General features: G+C 36.8%; 4 protein-coding genes and 1 long non-coding RNA gene across 22 annotated transcripts; 1 reads left to right on the plus strand and 4 right to left on the minus strand.

The window, feature by feature from the left end:
* The first annotated feature begins 22 nt into the window (after window positions 1-22).
* On the plus strand, window positions 23-2,321 carry LOC147933657 (patatin-like protein 8). 2 transcript variants are annotated; one of them, XM_087475533.1, is made up of 4 exons: window positions 23-124; window positions 205-340; window positions 415-1,756; window positions 1,845-2,321. In XM_087475533.1, exons 3-4 carry the CDS (start codon window positions 479-481, stop codon window positions 2,160-2,162), a joined length of 1,596 nt encoding a protein of 531 aa, XP_087331659.1. In that variant the 5' UTR covers window positions 23-124; window positions 205-340; window positions 415-478; the 3' UTR covers window positions 2,163-2,321. The 2 variants fall into 2 exon arrangements, with proteins under 2 accessions (XP_087331659.1, XP_087331660.1); XM_087475534.1 differs by having other exon boundaries at window positions 94-1,756; window positions 1,848-2,321.
* Window positions 2,322-2,395: 74 nt separating this feature from the next.
* Window positions 2,396-10,695, minus strand: LOC104727677 (uncharacterized). 4 transcript variants are annotated; one of them, XM_087475529.1, is made up of 15 exons: window positions 10,266-10,695; window positions 8,672-9,192; window positions 8,348-8,600; window positions 7,513-7,805; window positions 6,881-7,060; window positions 6,000-6,746; window positions 5,818-5,915; window positions 5,678-5,728; window positions 5,506-5,594; window positions 4,543-5,001; window positions 4,350-4,424; window positions 4,134-4,204; window positions 3,982-4,039; window positions 3,634-3,856; window positions 2,396-3,540 (listed from the first exon to the last, which is right to left on the minus strand). In XM_087475529.1, exons 2-15 carry the CDS (start codon window positions 9,070-9,072, stop codon window positions 2,912-2,914), a joined length of 3,627 nt encoding a protein of 1,208 aa, XP_087331655.1. In that variant the 5' UTR covers window positions 9,073-9,192; window positions 10,266-10,695; the 3' UTR covers window positions 2,396-2,911. The 4 variants fall into 4 exon arrangements, with proteins under 4 accessions (XP_087331655.1, XP_087331656.1, XP_087331658.1 ...); XM_087475530.1 differs by having other exon boundaries at window positions 5,818-5,912; window positions 10,266-10,647; XM_087475532.1 differs by having other exon boundaries at window positions 4,353-4,424; window positions 5,818-5,912; window positions 10,266-10,598.
* A 1,089-nt stretch (window positions 10,696-11,784) lies between these two features.
* On the minus strand, window positions 11,785-14,069 carry LOC104721883 (protein ANTAGONIST OF LIKE HETEROCHROMATIN PROTEIN 1). The gene has a single exon (XM_010439959.3). The coding sequence runs from the start codon at window positions 13,613-13,615 to the stop codon at window positions 12,023-12,025; it is 1,593 nt and encodes a 530-aa protein (XP_010438261.1). The 5' UTR covers window positions 13,616-14,069; the 3' UTR covers window positions 11,785-12,022.
* Window positions 14,070-15,845: 1,776 nt separating this feature from the next.
* Window positions 15,846-19,965, minus strand: LOC104721884 (protein HEAT-INDUCED TAS1 TARGET 4-like). 14 transcript variants are annotated; one of them, XR_015572517.1, is made up of 6 exons: window positions 19,813-19,905; window positions 19,295-19,398; window positions 18,624-19,117; window positions 18,274-18,531; window positions 17,571-17,690; window positions 17,112-17,130 (listed from the first exon to the last, which is right to left on the minus strand). XR_015572517.1 is itself a non-coding variant. In XM_087475539.1 (5 exons), the coding sequence occupies exons 3-5, from the start codon at window positions 17,108-17,110 to the stop codon at window positions 16,041-16,043; spliced, it is 837 nt and encodes a 278-aa protein (XP_087331665.1). In that variant the 5' UTR covers window positions 17,111-17,130; window positions 17,571-17,665; window positions 18,274-18,531; the 3' UTR covers window positions 15,846-16,040. The 14 variants fall into 14 exon arrangements, 11 of the variants coding, with proteins under 11 accessions (XP_087331665.1, XP_087331663.1, XP_087331664.1 ...); XR_015572518.1 differs by having other exon boundaries at window positions 17,113-17,130; window positions 17,571-17,665; XR_015572519.1 differs by having other exon boundaries at window positions 17,116-17,130; window positions 17,571-17,653.
* Window positions 19,966-21,633: 1,668 nt separating this feature from the next.
* Window positions 21,634-23,014, minus strand: LOC104721887 (uncharacterized). Its single transcript, XR_757092.3, has 3 exons — window positions 22,857-23,014; window positions 22,670-22,778; window positions 21,634-22,328 (listed from the first exon to the last, which is right to left on the minus strand). It is a non-coding gene; the product is annotated as an uncharacterized LOC104721887 (long non-coding RNA).
* Window positions 23,015-25,131: the final 2,117 nt, after the last annotated feature.

The raw sequence follows: 25,131 nt of genomic DNA on the forward strand, positions 1-25,131 counted from the left end.
TCTTTTCTTCTCGTCTCTTTAGAAAGCTTTCATCTATCAATTGTACAATCATTGGTGATGATGTGAAAAATGTGAGAAGTGGTATTCAGATTGCACTCGGATAACATTCCTCCAATACTTAAATGTGAGTGGATTTATTTGGTGTATCTGCCGCCAACCAATAAACTGTTTTGTTTAAATAAAGTAATAGACATGTTTACTCAGTCATATAAAGAAGAAGAAGAAATAGAAAAATCAATTTGCTGGAGACGGCGTCGGACGTGGGTAGGAGACCTTTTGGGAGCACACGAGTAGTGCTTAGCCATGTCATTGCTAACATAAGCAACTGGTTCAGATAAAAGTAAAACTCGCAAAATCAAATCCTATTTTTCAAATTTTGCACACGTCTTCTAAAACCACCTTTTTGATACTTAGATTGTCGAAGCTTCAATTTCAAGGTTTGTGTACAAATTAGCTAACTTCTCCCTCTCTAACGATTATGAATCGGCGCTACGATAAGCCGCCGCCATTGTCAGTTTCCTCCAAAGGGAAGAAGAAACATTTCGTCAACCACACAGCTCCCAACACTCCTGGCCATTACGAGAAACCTCAAACCAGTCCGACGTTGTCAACGACTCGATCGCACGAACCGATCACCAATTCCGATGATAAGCTCAGTTACGAGATCTTCTCGATTCTCGAAAGCAGGTTTCTCTTCGGACACGAAGACCCAAGGCTACTATGGATACCTCGTAGTCCATTACGACCCGGTGATTCTGAGGCAGGTCCTTCTCCTAGATCCCCGTTGACTCCTAACGGCGTCGTTCTCCCTGGAACACCGTCTTCGTCGTTCAGAAGTCCGAGAGGAAGAATCTGCGTGTTGAGCATCGACGGTGGCGGCATGAGAGGTCTTTTGGCGGGAAAATCCCTAATCTATTTGGAACAAATGCTCAAAGAGAAATCCGGCGATCCAAACGCTCGAATAGCCGATTACTTCGACGTCGCCGCCGGATCAGGAGTCGGCGGAGTATTCTCGGCGATGATGTTCGCGACAAGAGACGGTAACCGCCCCATTTTCAAAGCGGAGGATACTTGGAAGTTCCTCGTAGACAACGCCGAAGGTTTCTACAGATCAGGCGGCGGAAGCGGAGGAGGAGGAGGAGCGGGAGCGGCGATTAAACGTGTCATGAGATCCGGATCCGGATCCGGTTCGTCTTCGGTAACCGCCGCAACGGCGAAGCTAGAGAAAGCCATGAAAGCATCGTTCGCTGATCTAACGCTTAAAGACACACTCAAACCAATCCTCATCTCTTGCTACGATCTCTCAAGCACGGCGCCGTTTCTATTCTCACGCGCCGACGCGCTCGAGAGCGACAGTTTCGACTTCCGTCTCCGAGATATCTGCCGTGCCACGTGGGCTGAGCCGGGGACATTTGACCCGGTTCGCACGTGTTCCGTCGATGGTAAAACACGGTGCGTCGCGGTTGGTGGTGGTTTAGCGATGAGTAATCCGACGGCGGCGGCGATAACGCACGTGTTTCATAACAAACAGGAGTTCCCGGCGGTGAAAGGAGTGGAGGATTTGTTGGTGTTGTCGCTTGGGACTGGTCAGCTTTTTGAAGTGAATTATGATTACGAGCAAGTTAAGAATTGGCGGGTTAAAGAATGGGCTCGGCCCATGGCGAGGATCTCTGGTGATGGATCTGCTGAGTTTGTTGATCAGGCTGTTGCTATGGGCTTTGGGCCTTACCGGAGTAGTAATTACGTTCGCATTCAGGTTTGGATTTTTTTCCTTTTTGTGTGTGTGTTTTTGGTATTTGCGTTTGTGGATGAAAAAATCATTAGAAAAATATATTGTGGTGCAGCAGGCGAACGGATCGCGATTAGGAGCTTGTGGACCGAACGTGGACACGGATCCAAGGGCGGAGAATGTGAAGAAACTGACGGAGATCGCTGATGAGATGTTGAAGCAAAATAATGTGGAATCGGTTTTGTTCGGAAGCAAAAGGATAGGAGAAATGAGCAATTCAGAGAAACTAGAGTGGTTTGCGAGTGAGCTTGTCATTGAGCAGCAGCGACGAAGTGTTAGAGCGTCTCCAACCGTAACGTTAAAGCAAGCTGTGTCCAAAACCAACCGCAACGCTATTAACGCAACTCTCACTCTCATATCTAAAGAAGGATGAAAACATTTTTCGAAGAAATGTTTCAACAAGTCATTGTTTTATTTGTCCTTTTATTGGTCCTTTTTCATTGATTTATTTTTCCTTCTACGTTGAGATTTATTACATATACGGGAGAAATAGAGTGAAATTCAAATATACAAGTCATATTTTAGTTTCATATTTCGTATGTCCTTTTGAATTTGATTCAATTTTGACATAACATGTTTACCATATAAAAAATTTATAGTGACCTGTTTTCTTGCACTAAAAGCTGAAATTTTTATTAAGGAACATAAAATGTGTATGTACAGAGGCAATAATAACGGTTCTGAGGTTATAAAAAAGCTACAAAACGCCAAAGGATTAAAATAGACGAAGAAGATAAAGAAGACCTGCCAACTTAACTATATATCACTACACAACATTACTATCACTCGTTTTCCTCACCTGAAGTTTTTAACTACCGGACCTATCTTAACAGCCGGAGCCAAATCCAACACCCAGTTACCAATAAACAAAAACAGTTTCACCACCCCTCTTAACTCGAACTATAAGAAAGACAAAGAAAGAACCCTAAAGATGAAGATGATGAAGAAAGAGAATCAGAATCTATATTGCCTAGTTTGCTGTGTAGCCAACCCGAATAACCGATTCTGGTGACTTGGGTTATTCTTTCAGGGGACCAAAACTTTTTTACCCTTTGCCTTTTATCTTTCTTCATCGCTAATGGTATAACAAACGAGACTATACAGAAATAAAAGAGAGGGAGCTTATACCATCATGTTTAAGTCTGAAAGATCATCCATGGGTATTTGAAGTCCAAGGAGATCATCAGTATCTGGTAATGCATCGTCATCGATGTTCAACCATGAGCTTAGATCTCCAGCTTGTGTATCAAAATCATCTGGACCACCTAAACCGTCTGGTATCTGCAGGTGAGATAGGTCAAGAGGCTCTGACTCATCCAGTGTCTCCAAGTTACTATACCCGCTGTTGTTGCTGTTAGTTGGTTTGGGCAATGATGTTCTGGTTTGCTCCACGATACTGACAGAAGAAGAAAATATCGCTGTTGTTTTCTGCCTCGGTTTTGTTTTTGATTTCCGTTCACCCTTGGCATTTACAAGTGCAGGCCGACCGATCTTGTTAGTGCCCCCGCCTCTTGACGAAGAAGCCTGTCCTTTTCCATCTCTGTCCCTCTCACTTCTCTTTCCTTTCGTACTGCTTGAAAGTGGTGCCCCACCCACATCATCAAGCAGCAATTCCCTCTTCTTCATTCTATTTGACCACATAGTTTCATCTTTGCCTTCCCATAAGGCATTTTCAGAAGAATTGGCATGATTCTCCGTGCTCTGCGTCATTGGCAATACCAGTGCTGAGCTTGGTTGCGATCCCATGGGTGCTGCCAGAGAAAAAAGAGAGGTTCAAATTAACATAGAGTTTTTGGATTCGAAAACATAGTTCACTGTTCTGTAAGGCAAAAACGATATCATACTCGTAGCTGATAGAATATCTTCCTTGTCCGTGGAATTATCTTCAATTTGTGTCAACCCGGCTATGATGATATTCTTAAATGTGGACTCACTAAAGCAACTTTTGCCTGTCTCTTCGAATTGACGACATCTTTCAAGCGTCCTTTTCACAAAAGCAAATGCGGCCTGCTTTGATATCTTGTTAGCCGAACTCTTTACACTTGCGGAGTGATGACGCCGACTTGCCTGTAAAATATAATCCGTATATAATAATAATCAGAACATGAACTTGGAATAAATCAGAAAAGCGAACCGGAAAAAGGAGCAACAGGGAAACAATGTGAATCCCTTTAGGAGAAAAGGGAATTTACCTTGCTCTTTTCATATGCCATTTCAATGAGTTTTTCATAACCGAGCCACTCAAACTCCCTATGTAAGAGAAAAATATCAGAACAAAACCGTCAGATCACAGTGATGATCATTAAAGGCGAGCAAGAAAAGCGGAAGAAAGACAAGTTCATACTTCTCCTGAAGTTCTTTCATTTCTAGGGCAGGCTTTAGTAGCCGATTCAACATCTCTTTCTTCTTAGAACCCTTAAATTTTAAGATAGGAAACATCACAAAGTTAGCTATCTTGAGAACCCAGTTGTAGTGTTTTCCTTAACAAGTAAAACATGAAAAATGGCCAAGATAATTTGCCAGGTCATATTGTTTAAAGAAAGAAGATAAGAGAACATACCACCTCACAGATAGCCACTTCTAACGTTTTGATGTCATCAACAATTCCTTCATCCTCCACGTTTGATATACTAGGCTGCATGAAAATACACAACAACACATCAATCCGCTAGGAACTATAGCAATCCGATTCCAAATCCAATATCATCAGAAAGCAGCATTTCCTGAAGTAACAGAATTCGTGGAGAATATACCATAGGATCCAAGCAAATTCCAATAGATTGAGCTTCCATATAAATTTTCTCATCTATCCCCAAATTTTCATATTGAATGTCTGAGAAGTCCATGGAAAAATGATCTGAAAATCTTCCATTCACATGGTGGCTTGAGCTATTAACACCCTTGAGCGGGATAACAGACACATCATCTTCTAGCTCATCAAATTCCAGTCTATCACTCCTATAACCATTGAACTCCACCATATGATTCAAAACACTGAATTCTGACTCAACATCGGCTCCAAATCCATCAAATTGTAAATCTTCATTCACACTGGTTGAGTCCTCTGAGATTAGAGCTGATAGCAATCTATGATAAAGGGGGGCTGCTTTAGAATCCACGTTGCTAGATGCAAGTTCCTCTGGAAATATTTCACGATTATCAAACTCTGAAGATGTCCCACCAGGTGTGGTACCCATGGGGGAGAGTTCGCCCTGAGAGAATAAATGGTTATGACATTTATCTATTATGAAAAGTCAACATATTAGAGCTGTAATTGTCTTTACAAAACTGTGGGAAAACATCTCATAAAGAGCATACACGTCTGGAAAAACAAAAAAAAAATCTCTGAATCATCAGATCACGTAACACTACAACTCTATACACATTTCCTATCAAAATTCATATTTTTTAGTTTTTTCCCTTCCCCAGTGAGACTAAAATACCTTGGGACCAATGAAACTAATATATATAATGAAATTCTTGCTAGTCTTACGTAAATTAAAAATCTGCAACACAGCAATCCTAAAAATCTGCAACACAGCAATCCCTGCAGCACATTTAACTCCCACCCCACTAGACTCCTATGCAGGACGTAGAGCGCAAGTAGTATACAACATTCAAGCAATATGCATAGAGACACATACGAAGGATCTGTCACATTCTCTAAATATAAGATCTGAAGGGTATAACTGTCTTATGAAATGCAAGAAAACTACCTGCTGTTTCACGAAATTGATATGTGCATCAGATATAAAGCAAAAGTAGCGCTCCATTTGCTTCCAGAACGAGCTTGGAAAATTCTGAGCTGCATTAAAGAACCAAACCAATTATTCTTGATAAAACAATTCTGCAAAACAAAAACATATAGAGAGAATCATGAACACTTACCAAAGTTTATAGCCGAGTTAACAGCAGCTAGTAGCTCTTCATGCCCATCATCTGGAACAATTAAAAAAACCATAAACAAAAGAAGGGGGGAATAATCGATCCTGCCAAAGAACAATTCTGATCAGTTGAACATTTTTTACCAAGAAAATCTAGTGTTGTAGCATTTGTCGCTGTATTTTTCTGACGTTTGTATGCCTTGCGGTCAGAGAGTTTCCTAGTGGGTGGACGACCTGCCCTGCTGCAGAAGACCATATGAAAAAATTAGGAAATAAGCCTCATGAAACCCAAACACTTCTCATATACCAGAAACAGGATATTCTACCTTTCATTCTTGTCAGAACTATTTCTTGCGCTGCGAAGTTGTTTTGCTGTTCCATGTTTCATCACTCCCATTGGGTTGACAGACCTTGTTGAAGCAAAGCCACGGACTGTCCTTCCTTGTCTCCTCACACCATCCCCAAGCTCTTTTCCAGAGACAAGCTTGTTTTTTCTCGATTGTAAACCAGGGATGGAGACTTTAGGAACATTCTGAGAAGTTTTCCCATTGACCTCATCAGATTGTTTTCCCTTGTCTTTAGATTTGATCTCAGGGGGGCTAAATTCTTCACTTCCTGATAGAGCTGTTGTAGACAAGCTATTTTCACCTTTTAGTTTCATTTGTGGAGAAGCTGCAGGCGAGCGCCTATAAAATCCAAAACTTGTTTCACTACCACCAACATCTGACATGTTATCTGATGAAGGAATGTCATCATTGCTTGAAACAATGGGGACCAAGTTCGTTCTCCTTGCAACTCGGGATATCTTTTGTGGTCTTTGACTGGCCCATTGAGTGACAGGTGGTGATGAAGACCGATTTGATGTCATGCGCTTGCGACTGGGAACCCCAGACAACAATGGAGGTTTGTTTGTACATCCAGAAATATCCCAATCACTTGGAGAGGGAGTGTTATGGACAACCGGAGAAAGTTTCGGCGGCAGCCCTGATCCCGATCTTGGACCACGAACTGAAGCACTTATTTTTGGGTTTGAAGTCGGACTTGAAGAATTGGATTCATCATGAATATTGGACCTGAAACGATCCAGCAGAGAGTAACAAGATTATAAAGAACTATCAGGCAGAATAGAAGCTAAAAAATATTGACAAATGCGATCAGAAGAAAAATTGACAGGCGTGGTTAGGATTGTAAGTTTGTTAACACATACTTGTTGACAGCCCTGAGATTCACCCTTTCCTTATCTAAACCAGCAGCTCGTTCTCTCTTCTCATTGTACAATGAATTGTGATCGGAATCCCTGGAGAGCAAGGAACGCGCTGCCAAGCCTGTCTGCTGAGAGAGGTTATCAGATCTCCCATATGGAACAGCACCATTCACTGCCCCATGCCTGCACAAGTAATTAAAACAGGAAACATTTACCAATTGAATGACCATCAAAGACTGCTCAATCAGACAGGAGCTAAACAGATTTTCGGCAGACTGCTCAAACAAACAGGAACTATAACAGATTTTCAGCAGATTCTCAGCCACCAATCGCAATTCCATAAACCAAGCGAATGGACTAATGCAATTGCTTTGGTTTACAAAAGCACCATAAAACAAAACTGTGGTAATAAACAGAAGACACTGTTGTTGCATCTCCAACATACAGAAGTTCTTAGGAGCGTAAAGGCTCATCTATCTAATGTTACCAGAACCAATCTAATCCTTTTACAAAGGAAACCAATATTTAATTATGCGAGATCCCATTAGTGAATATTTTCCTAATCAACTCCAGAAAATGGATCTAATAACTGACTGAACCAAAAAAAAATTATGATCAAATACAGTAGGCCACACCTTAACATGTTTGAGTCACCATTCAATCTCGATCGGGCATCACCAGCTGATTTTGGTATACCCTGTTTCAAGTCCCTGTAACCATCAACAGCTTTATTTGAAGCCAAACTAGAAGGACCATCTGTTTTGATGCCAGATCGTTTTTTCTTCATTTTCGTCTTTTCCCAACCATCAATACCAATTGAAGATCGATCTTCACCCTGAACTGCATTGTGATTTGCCAGCCTCATTGTGTCTTTATCCCTGTCTACAGCAGCTGATTGTCGAACAATAGCGTTACTTCGAACATCCATCTGAATCACACAATAGCAACATTAAAACATTTGAATTCACACTTATCAATTAGTAACAAATTATAAATAACTAATAGCTACCAGATGATTTCAGAATTTCGAATCGAAATCAAAACAACACCCTGTGTATCGGAAGGTTTTTCACGGTCAGAACAAAATAAACATATAAGAAAAGAAAACGCGATGGAGAAATTATGTAGATCTAACAAGAGTAATGCTATGTTCTCTATCCTGGCTTGAAGATAACATTCACATGCATTAGATTTTGGAAACACAATTATCAATTTTCGTTTTAAAGGCAAGGGAAACACAATTATCTTAAATGAAGAATTTTCTATCTAAGATTTCCACTACTACCATTTCTAGCATTTTCTAGGATAACATGGCAAAATTATCACCAAACAACATATGCACCTATAGAAGACTACATCATGATACAAAAGGTCTGTTCAGCAAAATTATGAATCTATATTTTGGTGAAAACAACTCCATACGGATTATACATTAAAGTATGTTGTTGTCAAACAAAAATCAGGAATTACCATGGAAGTACGTGTCCGCTTATTCAATGCACCACTTTTAGGTCGTTCTTCCAGCTTCTGCTGGTCAAGCTCAAAACAACCAGGCAGAGTCTGACCTTGAATTCCCATTTTGCCCATACCTGGCCCTAAAGCCAAGCGATCACCAGAGCGGTCATTAGAAAAACCTTCTGGTCGAGACCTTTTCTTTGTAGGTACACTCGGAAAAAACTTGTTAAATACAGAAGAAGCTTCATTGAAAATTTTCACACGCTCCCTGCGACAGTAAAAATTCAATTAGGTAAACAGAGCCCGAAGAAGATTTATTGACTTATCGTAATAAACTACCTGGCCTTCACGTTGTTTTCGCGCAGACCAGCCTTTAGTCTCTTTATCTCTTCTGGTATAGGAGATGGAATTAACTTCCCTTTCAGCGTTGTGCTTGGAGATTCATCTCCTTGAATCCCAAGAGCAATATTCACATGACGCTTAAAGTCACCTTGACGAATAGACTTGTGATCTGCGGCAACCACCTTAGGATCAAAACGCAAACACTGAAAAAAATTTGTGACATCGGTTTGTGCTATTGGTGAAGTGCTCCTCAACATGCTCGGGTGAGAAGATGAGACAGGATGTTCCATCGTCTCGCGGAAGCTACTAGATCTTTCCATTTGTGAAGCTAAACTGGACCTGTATAAAGTCCTATCTGGCCCACCAGAAGAATAATCAAACTTCCCAGGTGCTGACATTCCCTTAGCTTTCGTAACTTCACTGTTTTAGTTATAAAAAATATACACACAGTGGTACATGACAAGCTTGCAGAGTTGCAGCACATAAATGCTTAATCCTCAGCTGTCGAATTGTTTTACCTGCAAAGTAACAAACGGAATCAAAATCTTCACGACAAGCCCCCAGAAGAATTTACCACGAGAATGAAATTGCGAGAAACACAGATTGTAAGCAGAGACTAAAGAGTATACATGAAAACAAGCAAGATAATGAACCATGGCATTTGTACTAACCTAGTCTTTATAAAGCATTTATATTTTCTCAAATTTATAAATTTATAAAAACACAAGAACATAAAAATTTGGTTTCGGAGTCTTTTGGGTTCTTCACATAATCACTGCATATTATATTTGCTTCATAAAGCCAGAAACTTCCGAGATCATGCTCAGAGCGATAAAAGCAGATGTTACTTTCTTCTACAATGAAGCAACTAACCAACCCAGCAGAAGAGCTTAAACCAACAAGGGAACAAAGTGAAACTACCATTTTAGCTTAAGTACAAAAAAGGGGAGAAGTTCTCAGTTAAGTGGAAATAGAGATGGTATCCAAACAAAATCTAACATGGAACAGTCTTTTCTTTCTCTAACTAAGATCCAGGTGAAATTTGTTGAATTATCTTCCAATTTCACACCTATTCTAAGCACAGAAGAAAATTAGACAGTCAAATCACCAATCCAGTCAAATTATCAATATACAAAGAAGGAAAGAAAATTCCTTTAAACGTCATCTTCACAGCTTTAGCTGCATTGCATACTCAAATTATGCAACTTAAAATGTCTCAAAACTTCAAAGAGATTTACTTTTTCACAAGCAAAAAAAAAGTAGAAAAATTGAACTGACCCCTTTCTCCTAAAAACTCGTGTCTTCACCACAATCGAACTTCAATTACCACAAAACGCCCAATTAAATTAGAAATAATCAAAATTCAAAGCTCTAACACAAGAAAACCCCAATAGAAGAGAACTGAATCAAACAACAAAAAAAAAAACAACAAACAAACGAACTTCACGAGACGAAGTCAAGCATCTTTCAATTAAGCAAGGTTAAACAAAGGGAAACACATAGGATTAGAATTCTAGAACCCAGATCAAACTTCAAATGATTGAACTCGAAAATCTAAAAAAAAAAAAAAAAAAAAAAAAAAACCTCGTACCTTGAATCCAAAATCGCTTAGCAAATTACAATTCCCCACCCCTCAGTTTACACAACTATCTCACGAAATCAGAGACTCCTGAGATTGGATCGTTCCAATGAGTACGTGAAAAGCTTGAAATCGAAATCCAACGACGTCCCTGTAACAGCCATGGAGAGGACGGGATCGAGACGAACCGCGCGTTCGTTGCTTGCTGTTTTTGATCGGCAATGGGAATTGGCTATCGTGACATTACGTTATTACCCATCGGTTAACACCATAAGAAACCGGTCCCCTACGGATGACAGTAGGGGTAATCTGGTAAATATATAGGAGTCAAGCCGGCTTGAATGTAGCTTAATTGGCTTTTTTAGGAAATAAATAAGCTGCGACTGTGACGATCATCGATTGATGAATAAACGATTTTACTGTTTATTAATTCAACTAATATAATTTTGATAACCACAAAGTTCTATCAACAAATATATGTATCCACATTGAGTTACTTGAAAATCTAGTAAAATATATCATCCTTGATTGATGTCTTCTTGATTACATTCTAACAAATAACCATTTGTCTTGATTACATATAAATTAAAACTCATGATTAGGATCTTTAAGATTGATTACAAACTATGGAATCATGACTACATAATCATTGTCTTATTAAATCACATATATGTATAGGGGTTGAAACTCAATTTCTATCAACTAAACATAAACTTTTGAAAAGATATTTGTATTGGTCAATTGAACTTGATGCTGAGGGTACTTTCAAAAATTAGTGTTGCATAGATAGATATAGATATAGTTATCCATAACGAACACAAAATAGAAAATTTGATACTACTGCTGTACTGCATATGCCATGTGGAAGTAAATAAATGCTTACAACATGTCCATATGCATTTTCCTCTGTGTATCCTTTACCTTAGCCCACAAATAACATGCTTATCTCTTTAAGCGTAGCAACCCCGAATTTACATTCTCTTTTCCTAGAGCTTAACATCAAATATATAATTCGATTCATTGAACAGAAGTTAAAACTATTGAGTTTGAAAAAGAACATACAATAAATGACAATCCAAACCTCCATGTCCGGCTCTAAAATCATCTATGAAATAATAATGTTCTTTTGTGATACATTCAAAGTTGGTTCTACCACCAAATCTCATGCAAATACCAAAATCCTACCACCCCCAAAAAAAAAAAAAAAAAAAACAAGAAGACCAAATGCATCACCACAGTTTTACGATTTCACCATTTGAGCAAATTGTCTAAATCTCCTATGAAGGAATAATAAGAGTAAAACAGAGAAGGAAGGTCCTCCAATAGTCAGGGATATAAAGAAAGAAACAGATTATGTACGTACAGTACAACAACTTTCATTTAGTCATCGTTGTACTTTTGTCTGAACCTAAGATCCTATAATGCTTCTCCACTGATTCTTAGGACTAAAGTGAAAATTGTCTTTTGTCTTCCTATTTTGTGAACAACAAAAAAAAAATGAAAGAAACAAAGCTTTATAAATCTATAGATGTTGGTTCAAAATTCAATTGTTGTATAGAAAAAAATACATAAACTAAAAAAAGATTACACAATGCTAATAAGTAACACAAACAAATATCATCTGCCAAATTCTACACTCAAAATTCGACTATGCCTTCTGTATCCAAAATCTCTAAAAATAATTTTTGTTTATTCCTAATTTGGAAAAAAAGAATTTGCAATAATAATAAAAATAAAAAAAATTATCAGTTTCCAAAAACAGAGAGAGTCTACAGAGTTCTTGTGCCGGCGAGTCCACGATGCAAGAGATTATGAGAGATATGATCCCTCGTGTTAACGGCAGTAGCAGATCGTATACTATTCTCCGGCACCGCCACGTCATCAAAAACCTCAAACTTCAACTCCGGCGAAATCTCCTCATTCCTCATCTCACAAATGTTATGCAACACACAACAAGCTCCAAGAACGTACGGCAGATCTTGAAGCTTCACCTCCGTCCGTTTCTGCAAACAAGCCCACCTTCCTTTAAGCCTTTGGAACGCCTCCGTCGCGATCCCCTGAATCTCTCCGACGCTCTCGTTGAACGCGTGCTGCGTCCACGTCAGATTCTGTCTAGCGTACGGCACAAGAAGCCAATCCGTCAACGGAAACCCCGAGTTTCCGACGATCCAGCTGTCACGCAGCATCCCACGCGCCGCTCTCTGCCGCGAAAGCGAAGACTTCTCGAGGATCTGATCGTCGGTGAGGGACCCCGGGTTTCCGATACAGACGTCGGTGAAGATCCCGTCGGCGTTGACCACTCCTTGTACGGTGATCGAGTACGACGTCTTCTGGTTCCTCTCTGTGTGTCTCTTGTTGAAATACGCCGCCACGTGTACCTTCGGAGCGATGATCGGGATATGCGTGGTGTAGATTGATCCGACGACGTTTGGGATTTTGTGTACGGATTCGAATTTCGACTTCGTCGAGCTGATCTCTTGATCCGACGGCCAACGGAGGTACTTGGGCATAAGGACGTCGTAGATGGCGCGGCAGACTTCGATGACCAGCTTGTGGCAAGTCGAGATTCCGAGGCCGAAACGCTCCGACACGTGGCGAAGCGGAGCTCCCGTAGCTAAACGCCAAACGCAAACGCCAACGCGTTTTGGAGCTGGGATCGCGTCTCTAAGCATCGTGTTTTTCTTGGTCACCGTCGTGTCTAGCTCCTCGCATATTAGATTAAACGTCGATTTGCTCATCCGAAAGTCTCGCCGGAACTCGTCTTCCGGGAAATCAGGCCGGCTCACTCTGTCCCACCAGTCCGTAGTCCGTTCTTTAACCCACAATCTCCTATGACTCGGTCCTGACCCGGAACCGCTAGCGATATCCGCGGTCGGAACGGGAGCTGCGGTGGCGGTTGTGTCCGCTACAGCGGAAACCGCAGCGGCTACAACAGCGGTTTTACGTGCGCGTTTAGAACGGGCAGCAGAACCATCGGTGACTTCACCAGCTGGAGAGTAATGACCTTGTAACTGGTTGTAATAACCGTCCATTGTATTAACTTGCTTCTTGTGGTTAGCTTCAAGAAGAGACTTGTCTTGATTAGACTCAAAATCCCACTGCTCTTGTTGCTGTTTAGCTTCCTCGTCTAACAGAAGAAGCGTGGCGAGTATGTCTCCAAACGCAGCCTTACCATTCACAGCGTCGGCTTCGTCGTCGTCTTTTCTTGAACGTTTCTTATTAGTATGGTCGCTGTTGTTGTTGTTACCGAAACCTTCTAATCCGAAACCAGAAGGAGAAGAGTCCATGTCTTGAAATAGACTAAGGAAATGGGAACACTCGTCGTCTTGTAGGTATGGAAATGGGAAAGCAGAGATTTCCATTAAAAGGGAGAAAATATTAATTTTCCAGAGTTTGATGATTTTTTTTTTGTGTTTTGTTTGAAAAGTGTTTGACTTGTAAAGATTAGATGTGAAATCAAAAGCTTTTTTTTATTTAATCAAGTGTTTGAAGTTTGAAGACAAAGAAAGATTTTGAGTTTTATGGTTTTGGTTTTGGTTTCAGACGATTTATAAACAAAAAAGGTTTCTTTGTCTGCGTTTGTGAAAAATACAGAGAGAGAAGCAAGAAAAAGGACGACGAAGGAAGCGCGTGAAAGTGTGAACGCGGTAAGCGGATTGGGTTTGACGGTGACTTGACTTTATTTGTCTGCACATTATTTTTTATTATAGTATTGTTTCTTTCAATAAGATAAAGCGTTTACTCGTTACTGTTTCATTGAGATTGCACCGCGTAAAATCTTTTGTTTGATAAAAAGGACAAAAAGAAAAACATGTTTAATTCATTAAACGTTATATCTTACTACTAGATTCGGTTTTAGTGCAAGTGCAAACTACATAGCTAATACTGTTTTTAGTTATTTCAACTATAAGATTCGGCAAAACAAATCATTAATAAATATATTTATGAAACTTAATTTATTAGTCTTCTAGATGACATCCGAATTGGTTTACTAGGCTGATTATTATTATTATATCTTATGATTCCTTTATTATTATTATTACAAATAGACTGTGTTTTTTTTTTTTTTATCATATGCATGTTGTTCTTCTATCTTATTGTTTTAGTGTACGAAGAGAATTGGTCGATATTTAAGACTTAGGGTGCAAATGGTTGATTAAAATTGAAAAATGGGTTTAACAAAATTGAGTTGAAAATTTTTCAACTCATTCATCTCCAAAATAGTGGTTGAACAAGTTGAACACTTTTTTTGTAGGATTAGTTTATTTTTTCAATTTTTTAAGTTGAACGGGTTGAATAATTTTTTCCAACCTCTTCAACCTTCTCAATATATATGGTAAAAACTGGTTGAATAATTTTTTTCAACATGTCCAATCTCTTCAACCTTGCAACCATTTGCACCCTTAGCAATCCTTGAGACTATTTTTGTTCAACCACACATTTTTAGGATTATTTCCTAAACTTGAATACTAAACTTGTACTTAGTAGACGATGGATAATGAAAATAAGAGAGAGAACACATTAATTTCATTTATCATGTTTTGGACTTAGAAGTTAGTTATAAGTATTATTATTAATTGTTTAGTTTGAATTTTATTTTTATGATTTTGTTTATTTTAAAGATTTACGCGGTAGGGAGCATGGTTGGTGTGTCTTTGTATGCCTTTGTCTTCTTCAATAGATTGTTTTTTGTTTTTTTTTGGGGAATATTCGTGAAAACTTGCTGTATTATTTTAAAAATATCAAATCAGGCTTCTTTCCCGTCTCTCCTATTTTTTGTTACTTTTGAGGAAAAACACGTTTCTAAAAAGAGGATCTCAGAAGTTTCTTGGAAGTGGTCAGATTGGTCACTTTCATTACACTTACACAGCCATAAATATGCGAGAGGGCTTTAGTAATTTTACGTGTTCTGTTTCCGACTTCTTAGCTAAGCTGTGAAAGAAATAACTTTTCTTCTTTTGGCAACAAAGAAAACTTTTGTAAAAATATTCTTTTTTTTTCTCCAATTGTCATGTCTTAATTAACAAAATTCTCGTTCTATCTAAGCGTAGAAACTTTATAAATTAATCTGTGTTTCAACAACTTCATGGAAAGATAATTTTTAAATATCTAACAAATTATACGTTTATAAATTAATTACCTAGAAGCCAATTTGGTTAAAATTATTAGTTGGCGATGGGCATATCATATGTAATCTATCTATATTTGAGTTGCGTATAGAATTTATAACGCGGTGACTTGGGCTGGGAGTGAACCATGATGCTTTTTTGTCTCTTCCAATCAGCACATTGACCGTTGACATACCCACAGTATCAGTTTTGACCATCTTATAATATAAGCCACTTTTACATTAGTCTACTAATTTTTTGGTCTTCAACGGGCACCTGCCCTTTTTCTAATAAGAAAGTGAAGTACTAATCTCACTTTTACTTTAGATTTGGTCTTACATGATTAGTAGAAAGGTTCGATTAAGGGAGCCCATATAATTTATAAGAAAATAAAATGTAATAGACCTAGATGTTATGAACCAGAGAGACCTAGTTTATGCTATCAACTCATAACTCATACATACAACTTAAAACACAGATAAAAGGTCTCATAAAACAATCTTTAATTTCAAACCACAAACTGAGTTCCACAACAATCATACGGTTTTTAAGATACTTAACTTCTTAGACAGAAAATAAGAGTCTGAAACATTCTTAATAAAGGAAAGGACCAACAAACAAGCTCCACAGCTAGCATAAAGTTCTCCAGATACTTACTTACCAAGATCTCAGCTCTGGTTTAGTTGATAGTTAAACGTGGGATACAGAAGTCAACAAGCAGTGTGGTAGGCTCTGTGACCTCAGACTCGTCGACACCATTAACCGGGAGTAACATACTTCTCATAGCAACTTTGACAAATGAGGTCTTCTTCTTGTAGAATATCTGAACAGTCACGACAATCTCTCCCTCGATCCTCTCCACTTCAACAACTATCACATCTCTAAGTCCGACATACCGTGTTCCATTACCTGAAGGCCCCTCGTAAAGTCCCTCCTAACACACAAGAAAAAACTTAACAAGATTAGATCTAAACTTTGTCATTGATCTCTGAAAATTTTGAAATCTAACTAACAAAACTTTACCTCTCCAACACGATAAAACTCTGGACTGAAGACATGTAGTCTTGCTCCCATCGGTTGTTGTTTCAACAGCTCAAATGCTTCATCCCAATTGGTAGCCTCAATCACTTCTCCTCTCATGGGAACGCGAGGTATCTGACAAGCAAATGGGGGAACCTTGGACACACATCCCAAATGAGCCCAATGTTCTCCTCTTGGTAGCCCTTTTTTGAAAGCAAACTCAAGGCATTCTTTCACAGTGAGGTCATGGCGTGGTTGATCCAATTCTTCCGGCCTATCTTCCCTCCTGGTCCAAACGTTTTCAACCAAGTACCGAAGTATGTTTTCCATAGTGTACTGACAGTGTGGTTGATCCAATTCTCCCTCCACTTCTTCCTTCCCAGCGTTATCCACCAAATACTGAGCTGAGTACTCAGTATACTCAGCGTCGAGTTTGGAGATAACCCGTGCAGAGCTAATCAGACTCACAGCTACCAAAGCTGCAGATTGAGATGCATCTACAGGACAGCAAAAAATGATGAAAATGTTGTAGTCAGTTCTCATATGATTCTTTCAAAAGGATTAGGCTGAACCTATTTAAAAAAAAACTAAAAACGAGAGTTAATATTCTCAAAGATTCTACTAGATTTGATAATGTTTACCGTAATCATCTTGCGCATTTCTTGCTCGTACACAATCTGGATGACAGATGCCAGCCGAGCTTGTAAGCGATTGTAAAAACTCATCCATCTTTGCTTACAAAGTTATCCCTGTCAGAAGAAGAAGACATTCAGAAAGCAAGTAGAATCAAGCAAAAGAACACATTCAGAGAGAAGACATTTACAAAGAAAAACCAAAAACAAGACCCAAGTAGCTAAAGCACAAACATGGTGTCAAGCGTTGACATAAACATAAAACCCATTGTTAGCTGCAGAGGCAAAACCGTCGAATGTGAAGCTTTACACTAAACCAAACTAACGTTGATAGCTTCTTTAACAAAGAATAACTCTAACCTAAAGACGGATTCAACATCATTCATCAAAGAAAGGAAAAAAAAAAAAAGTGAAAACCCTAAAATGTTTACTTAAATAGGTCACTACTGTTCACTAATCAAACTGAGAAAGGCCAAATCACGAGCAGAATCAGTAACAAAACCCAAAAACAAGCTTAAAAATCCAAAATGAGGAAGAAAAAATGGAGAGAAAGTTACCAGAGACACACACAGAGACGAGAGAGTCAGAAGGAGACAGACAGTCACTGTAGAGAAGAATGCTCGATCGTGCCTCCCAAAGCCTTCACGAAACCCTATTTCCCCCATCAGCTTGGAGAACTATATTATGTTGGAATAAACTGATATTGTTCTCAGTAAAACTATACATTGCACCTTTACTATATTATGTTGGAATAAACTGATAATAATATATAGTTATATTGGAGAACTAACTAACCTAGGAGTAAATCCAATTATGAATTCAGAAGATTGAAACGATACAGGGAACAGTAATAATATCTTAAAAAGATGATAAACAAGTTCAAAGCCTTTTTAAACTTATCGATAAAAAAGTTTCTAGACAACAAACAAGTTCTACAACTAGGATATGTTTTTTTTAAATACTTGACTTCTTAACTTACAGAAAATAGTCTCATAAAACAATTCATATTTTAGGACCACAATCTAGCATATAGTGCTCTAGATACTTAACAAGATCAAAGTAGCGATCAACATTTTAAAACACAGATAAAAGTCTCATAAACCAATCTTTAATTTAAGACCACAAACATGGTTCCACAACAAACATAAGGTTTTCAGGATACTCAACTTCTTAAACAGAACATAAGTCTCACAAAACATCCTTAATATAGGACCACAAACATGTTCCAGAACTAGAGCATATAGTGCTCCAGATACTTACCAAGATCTAAGCACTCTTGTTTAGTTGATAGATAAGCAGACCCGTTGGCTCTATGGCCTGAGAGTCGTCACCATTTTTTGGTATTGAGAGGAACATGCGAGTCAACGATACTTTGATAAATGAAGTCTTCTTCTTGTAGCATATCTTCACGACCGCAACAGTATCTCCCTCGAACTCCTCCACTGAAGCTATAAGCACATCCCTAAGTCCAACATAACGTGTTATACGTCCACCTGACGCGGGGCCATCGTAAATTCCCTACCACACCAAACAAAATATTGAACAAGATTAGATCAAAACTTTGTCATTCATCTCTTAAAAATTCTGAAAATTAACTTACAACACATTACCTCTCCAACAAGAACAATCTGCGGACTGAACAAATGCAGTTTAGCTGCCACTGGTTGATGCTCCAACAGCTTGAATCCTTCATCATAAGTCTTAGCCTCAATCACTTCTCCTTTCATGGGAACGCGAGGGATCTGACACGCATATGGGGGAGCCTTGAACGTACATCCCAAATGAGCCCAATGTTCTCTTCTCGGTAGCCCTTTTTTAAAAGCAAGTTCGAGGCAGTCCTTAACAGTGAGCTGACAGCCTTGCCGATCCATTTCTCCCTGCCCATGTTCCTTCTTGGTCCAAACATTTTCAGCCAAGTACCGAAGGCAGTTTTCGGTAGTGACCTGACAGCGTTCCTGATCCATTTCTCCTGGCACTTCTTCTTTTCCAGCGTTATCCATCAAAAACTGAGCTGAGTACTCAGTAAACTCAGTGTCGAGCTTGAGCACAAGCCGTGCTGAGCTAATCAGATTCACGGCTACCAAAGCTGCAGACTGAGACGCATCTGCAAGACAACCAAAACAAAGATTAAAATCTCGAAGTCAATTCTGTAAAGAGGATTAGATTGAAACAATGTTATATTAAAACGAGAGTAAGTATCAGTTAAAACAAATCACAGTTTCTTTTAACGATGCCAAGAAAGTAAATTTACCCTTTAAGATTCAAAGATTTGATAAGTTACCGTAATCTTCTATCTCATTGTTTGCTTTGACGCAATCCGGATGACATAAGCCAGCCACCCTTTTAAAAGATTGTAACAGTCGCTCAGCCATCTTTGATACCTTCCTTATAAAGTAGAAACAAGCAGAAGAAGACGTTCACAGATTCAGCAGAAATCAAAGCAGAAGAACACATTCATAAAGAAGATGTATATAAAGCAGAACAAAGAAAGACCTAAGTAGCTGAAGCAGAAACTGATAAACATTTGGTTTTGACAATAAAAACATAACATTTTTTTTAGTTACAGAGCGTCGAACAAGAAGCTTTAGACTAAAACCAAAACTAACGTTGATAGCTTTTTTTAACCTAGAGATGGATTCAGCATCATTCATCTAAGGAAAATGTTAAAAAACCCTAAAACGTAACTAAAAAGTTCGTAACAGTTCACTAATCGCACTGAGAAAGGCCAATTCATGGAGTAGAATCCGTAACAAGCTAAATGAACCCAACAGAGACACAGAAAAACAGAGAGAAAGTTACCGGAGACACAGAGAATCAGAAGGAGACCAGTTCGCAAATCGCCGCTCGCTCTAGACAACAAAATCAGAGAATGCTCACTCTCTAAGCTGTCGCGAAAACCTATTTCTCTCAGCTAAGTCCTCAGAAACGACGCCGTCTGGAACTTCTTCACACGACGCCGTTGAGTAGTGTTTTTTTTTTACCTTAACACGGCGCCGTTTTTACATTGCCAATAGTTGGTTGAACATCGTGTTTATGCAATTTTAAATGTTTACTAGGATTTAACCCGCGGTGTACTGCGAGACAATATTTTAAATTTATATTGTATTTATTTGTTATTTTATTATTATTGTATTAATTTTAAAAATATAAAATTTTACAGGTATTTGATATAAGTATTCAAAGTATAGATTCTTTTATTGTTTTCAAGGTTTTAACCCGTGTAGTATATGTATAGTCTAGTAATACATTTATCTCCTGATACACATCTAAAAATGTCACTAATCTCACCAATCCCACTCTTATTTAACCCGCTATACACCGCAGGACAATATTTGGTTATTTAACCCGCAATACACCAGAGGTTAAATTTGTTACTCAAATGAAGTTGTGTCATTAAAACGGAATAGGTCCTACAGTCACCAAACATCTATTAAAATGGATTTTGAGATTTTTATAGGATTAATCATTTAATGCATAGAGTTGTTTTAAGAACAAACAGAGTGTATATATATTTTCAACCTTTGTATGGCAATAAACGTTTAAAATTAGGTTGGTTTAAATAGATCCATTAATTGACTTTCTACAAATGTTATTTTAGGAAAATCTGTAGGGGTTAATAGATGTTGTGAAGATATTTATGGCAATGAACATATCAAATTAGGTCGTTTTAAATAGTTCTATTAATTGAGTTTCTACGAAATGTTATTTTAGGAAATTGATAGGGGTTAATGTTGTAAATAAAACAAAGTAATTAAGAAAAACTAAAAGGGCATAACCCAAAATGTACTTCAAAAATGTTAATATAGATATATTCATCGTTTCTAATAACAAGAAAGAAGATGGTAAGGGTTAGGATTATTTAAGCATTAACAAAGACCTTAGGATATTTAATATCAAAGAGGAGGATTCAATCACCTATCTGAAAGCAACACAAAGTGTTGATTATCAGGATCAACGAGAGCATGAGCTAATAGCCTTCTTTCTACATCAACCATGGATATCTGACCCCAAGAAACCTCACAACTAATAACAAAAATCACAAAACCGACTAAATGGTGTAGTCAGTCTCATTTACCTTGTGACTATGAGTATCTCGACCAACAAAATAGCTGCTTGCATGTACAAGACTTTTCTTTGACGCGTGCACATATATTGTATACTAGTATTAAGCCTGTACTCCGTACGGGACAAACTTTATCAAAAAAAACTTATATCCCTTAATATTAAAAAAAAAATGAAAATCAAGAAATGTTATTACTTCAAATATTAGTGGAGTTAAAAGCAATAAAGCTTCAATTGTTTAGGAACGTCAGGAAGTCTCGTGTACTCCATATAAATCAGAAAGAATTTAACCAACGGTTTGTTGTATATACCGTTATTGTTAGTGCTTTGGTTACTGGGGGTTTATCACAAGTCTCAGAAAGAGACAAAGAGTTTTGGCTCAAATGACTAAAAACATGTAAGCAAAACTTCGAAAAAGAATCATAAGAAATTCCAACCGACACTGACATGAGTTTTACATGATATTTGCAAAACAAAATACAATCATGTAAATAAAAAAAGTGAGTGGTGACAGAATTTTATACCCATGAGGATGTTGCAGTTGTGAATTGAAATAAATTTACTAAAAATTCTCATATTATTGATTTCACCTTTACTTTTACGTTCACCCAAAAGGGTTTTTATACTCCAAGTAGAACAATCTGAAATCCTCATAGATCATAATTACTGATTTCAAACGATGCCTAATTAATTATGTTGAGTGATGTGCCTTGGGACTGGAGAATCTCAACCTATTTGGAGTGCTGAATTGCTCCTTCATCTTTGTACACGAAGAGACGTGCTGACGATTATAATGTTTCTTTTGGTGTTTACATGGGCTTGTCTTCATTTGTTGTTGTGGTTTTGTTGAGTGGTCGAGATCCATCTTCTTCGTCTCCTCTGTTTCAAGGGCTAAAAATCACAAGCCACCGGTTTACTCTGAGATATAATCAGAATCCCATTCGCCGATGCAGAATCCACGACAGATAAAAGGCTGAGAAGTGTGGAACAGCATCTTAGACTCGTCGTCTTTGGAAACCGCTCGTAAGTAGATCGTAATCAATCCTTCTGATTCGCCCGAAAAACTCGATGTTTGCAAGATACGATACAAATTCAGGAGTTCGGCACAGTTTCTTAAGGTCGCAGCTATGATGGGATGAAGAAATTCCCGTGGAGAATATATGGTCTTTTTTTAGGGGGAGAAAGCTCTGACCCTTAAATTGGTGACTCGAATCCCGTCAGCATAATTTTCTGATACCTAAACACGTTCAAATCTGAAAAACAGATCATGTAGTAAAAATAATTAATAATTCATAATGCAACGATGGAATGAAATTATAACAAAAATTGAATTAAAAATGCACAAAAAATGGGATATCGCAGATCAATTCAGCGGAGAATGATAAAATCAAATCATGTAATGTGAAGGAAATTGTAATCATAAAGACAAACGATGTGAAGAGCAGAAGTGAAGGAATTGATGATTTTTTCCATTGTTGAATAGAAGCAATTGAAAAAGAGGTTTTTAACAAAACCTATTACGTTTTCATGAGCTCTATTTAAAAAGATAATCTATTTCAGAGTAAAGTGATATGTAGAATAACATAAAACATACCAAAATATAAAATAATTTCATGTCCCGGATATTACAGCCCTGATCTTCTATTCTTTTTTCAAAGAATCTAGATTTGAAAAATGAGTATAATTCCAGAGGCATCTTTCAACTGAATAAAAAAAAAAATCAGAATTAATATGAAATCAAGAGAAAGTATATTAAAATGAACAAAAGCTAAAGGATTTACCTGCCTAAGAATTGAGCGGAGAGATAAATAACATAGAAGGATTCAAGAGAGAAGAGACTGAAATTGAATTTAAATAGGAGATTGATCCGTTGTAAAACCATCATGAACGTGGTTACGTGGATGTGTTAGTGGCGTAAATTTAGGGATAGATTTTTGTCTTTTTCTTTTTTACAGTTTTGTCATAATTGAAGGAATGCTAAAGAAGATGAATAGAAGAAACTGATGCTGAAAACATTATTGTGGGCTTGGGCTTATTATGACACAAAAAGTTAAACCTTATTAATAGGGGTCTAAAGCTTTTGACAATTTCGTAACACATTTAGTTGGTTAAGTTTTTTTTTTAATTTTTTTTTAATTTTAAGAATTCATCTTTTTAAACGATGGTGTGTATATATATTTTTGATTTTTTTTAAGGAAATAAAATCTAATGTGGCTTAATATTACTGGACAGATGACTTGTGCTTTATAGGATAAAGAATTTGTCCTCGTGACCCTGAGTCAACAAAACCCACCATTCCGTCATACGTTTGACAAAGTTACATCTCTAAGACCATCTCCAATGTGTTACTCTATTTTTTCCTCTAAAATAGAGCAACTCTAAAACCTCCAACGTATTACTCTATTTTAGAGGTGAAAATAGAGTTAGTGTAAAAAATAGAGATGAAAATAGAGTTGCTCTATATATAGAGCAATCATATCATTTTCTCTATTTTAGATTAAAATATAGAGTAGGGTTGGAACAAATGTTGCTCTATAATAGAGTTTTGACTCTAAAATAGAGTGGGGTTGGAAATGCCCTAAGAAACTCAACCTGATTAAAAAGGAACTAGGTAACAACCCGCACTATATGCGGGATAAATCGATTTAAAGAAAATTATTATAAGTAAAATTATTATTCTAGAACCAATATTTGTTTGTGTCAAACATAGTATGTAACTAAAGTTTTTTATTTATTTATTCAAAGCTGTGTTTTTACGTGTAAAAAATATGTTTCACCATTGAAATCTTTAAATATGTAAGAGAAAATATTGATAAAATGTTACTATTTATTGCAACATGTCTTTTGTGTGGTTTAAAAATCAAATTCATAATATCTTATGTTTTATATTGTAATCATAACAATTTTGCATGTTTCTTATGTAACTATAACAACATATACTAAATTACTCGATAGTTTAATTAATTAATTTTATTATATGTTAGTAACAATCGGATTCTAAACTAAATTTTCTGAAGGTAATCTAATTTATTGATTTAATATTTGTGATTAGGCTATTTAAATCTTTTGAGTTAGTCGGTTTATTAATATTTTCTATAAATAACGGATTATTACCGAAAAAAACATTATGAAAAAATTAATGAAACTTCAAAATCAACATATTCATGTAAGAATACATTTCACCTGTGAATTATATGAACATGGTAAAGAAAATAATTATAAAATGTTACAATTTATGGAAATATTTTTTTTGTGTGCTTTAAAAATCAAATTTTTATATTATTTTTAATCGAGTAACTATAACAATTTTCATAATCTAATAATCACTCATTTTAAATATATTATGATTTTTTTTTGGGTAATAAGTTTATTTATAATGATAAGGGTTATTGTCTCATTCCTTTTTAATAGCACATAGATTAATGTACAATTAAAACGTATATTCCTATTTGGTGATTAATATTTCCATTTTTAATGAATAATCACACTAAATGTTGAGATTAATTAGTTTACATACTTAGATATATATAAATAATCACATATTCATGATATTCCCTAATTTGTTGTCATTTTTATATTTATTTATGTATATATATAAATCTATATTTATTGGGAATTAAGTTTCCTTTAATGAGTTGGAGATAATTCGGGGATAATATATTTTTTTTATAATCAATTATAATAACTATTGAAAGCTTGTTATTTAAATTATTATGGTAATAATACTAACATAAAAATAACATTTTTATATGATTTTGTTCATAAGTTATATGTTTAATAACTTATATGTTCTTTATTTTTATTAACTTTATATGTTTTGTAGCCTTTTTAGAATATTTTACTTATATTGATTTTTAGAATTTCTAAAAAATAATATAACTTTGACTTATATATTTGTAAGTAAATTTTAGTAAAATTTTGACTTAAAATAGTATGAAATTATTTAATTAGTTTTAATATGTGATATTTAATTTTGTGTGAGAATTGATAACATATCTAATTATTATTTAGTTTATTGTTTTTTTTGGAAAATATAATGACATATTAATGTAATTA

This window comes from Camelina sativa, chromosome 11 (genome assembly GCF_030686135.1).
Source record: "Camelina sativa cultivar CO46 ecotype springtype chromosome 11, ASM3068613v1".
Lineage (NCBI taxonomy): Eukaryota > Viridiplantae > Streptophyta > Magnoliopsida > Brassicales > Brassicaceae > Camelina > Camelina sativa.

What these genes read in the sequence shown, in the direction of transcription:
- LOC147933657 (XM_087475533.1), top strand. Translation starts at nt 479, where the DNA reads ATGAATCGGCGCTACGATAAGCCGCCGCCATTGTCAGTTTCCTCCAAA. An exon ending in GTAATTACGTTCGCATTCAG is followed by an intron (nt 1,757 to 1,844) that starts GTTTGGATTTTT and finishes ATTGTGGTGCAG; the next exon opens with CAGGCGAACGGATCGCGATT.
- LOC104727677 (XM_087475529.1), bottom strand. Translation starts at nt 9,072, where the DNA reads ATGTCAGCACCTGGGAAGTTTGATTATTCTTCTGGTGGGCCAGATAGG. An exon ending in GGTGACTCAAACATGTTAAG is followed by an intron (nt 7,061 to 7,512) that starts GTGTGGCCTACT and finishes TTACTTGTGCAG; the next exon opens with GCATGGGGCAGTGAATGGTG. An exon ending in TGGCATATGAAAAGAGCAAG is followed by an intron (nt 3,857 to 3,981) that starts GTAAATTCCCTT and finishes TATATTTTACAG; the next exon opens with GCAAGTCGGCGTCATCACTC.
- LOC104721883 (XM_010439959.3), bottom strand. Translation starts at nt 13,615, where the DNA reads ATGGAAATCTCTGCTTTCCCATTTCCATACCTACAAGACGACGAGTGT.
- LOC104721884 (XM_087475539.1), bottom strand. Translation starts at nt 17,110, where the DNA reads ATGGATGAGTTTTTACAATCGCTTACAAGCTCGGCTGGCATCTGTCAT. An exon ending in AAATGCGCAAGATGATTACG is followed by an intron (nt 16,879 to 17,022) that starts GTAAACATTATC and finishes GCTGTCCTGTAG; the next exon opens with ATGCATCTCAATCTGCAGCT. An exon ending in AGTTTTATCGTGTTGGAGAG is followed by an intron (nt 16,296 to 16,384) that starts GTAAAGTTTTGT and finishes CTTGTGTGTTAG; the next exon opens with GAGGGACTTTACGAGGGGCC.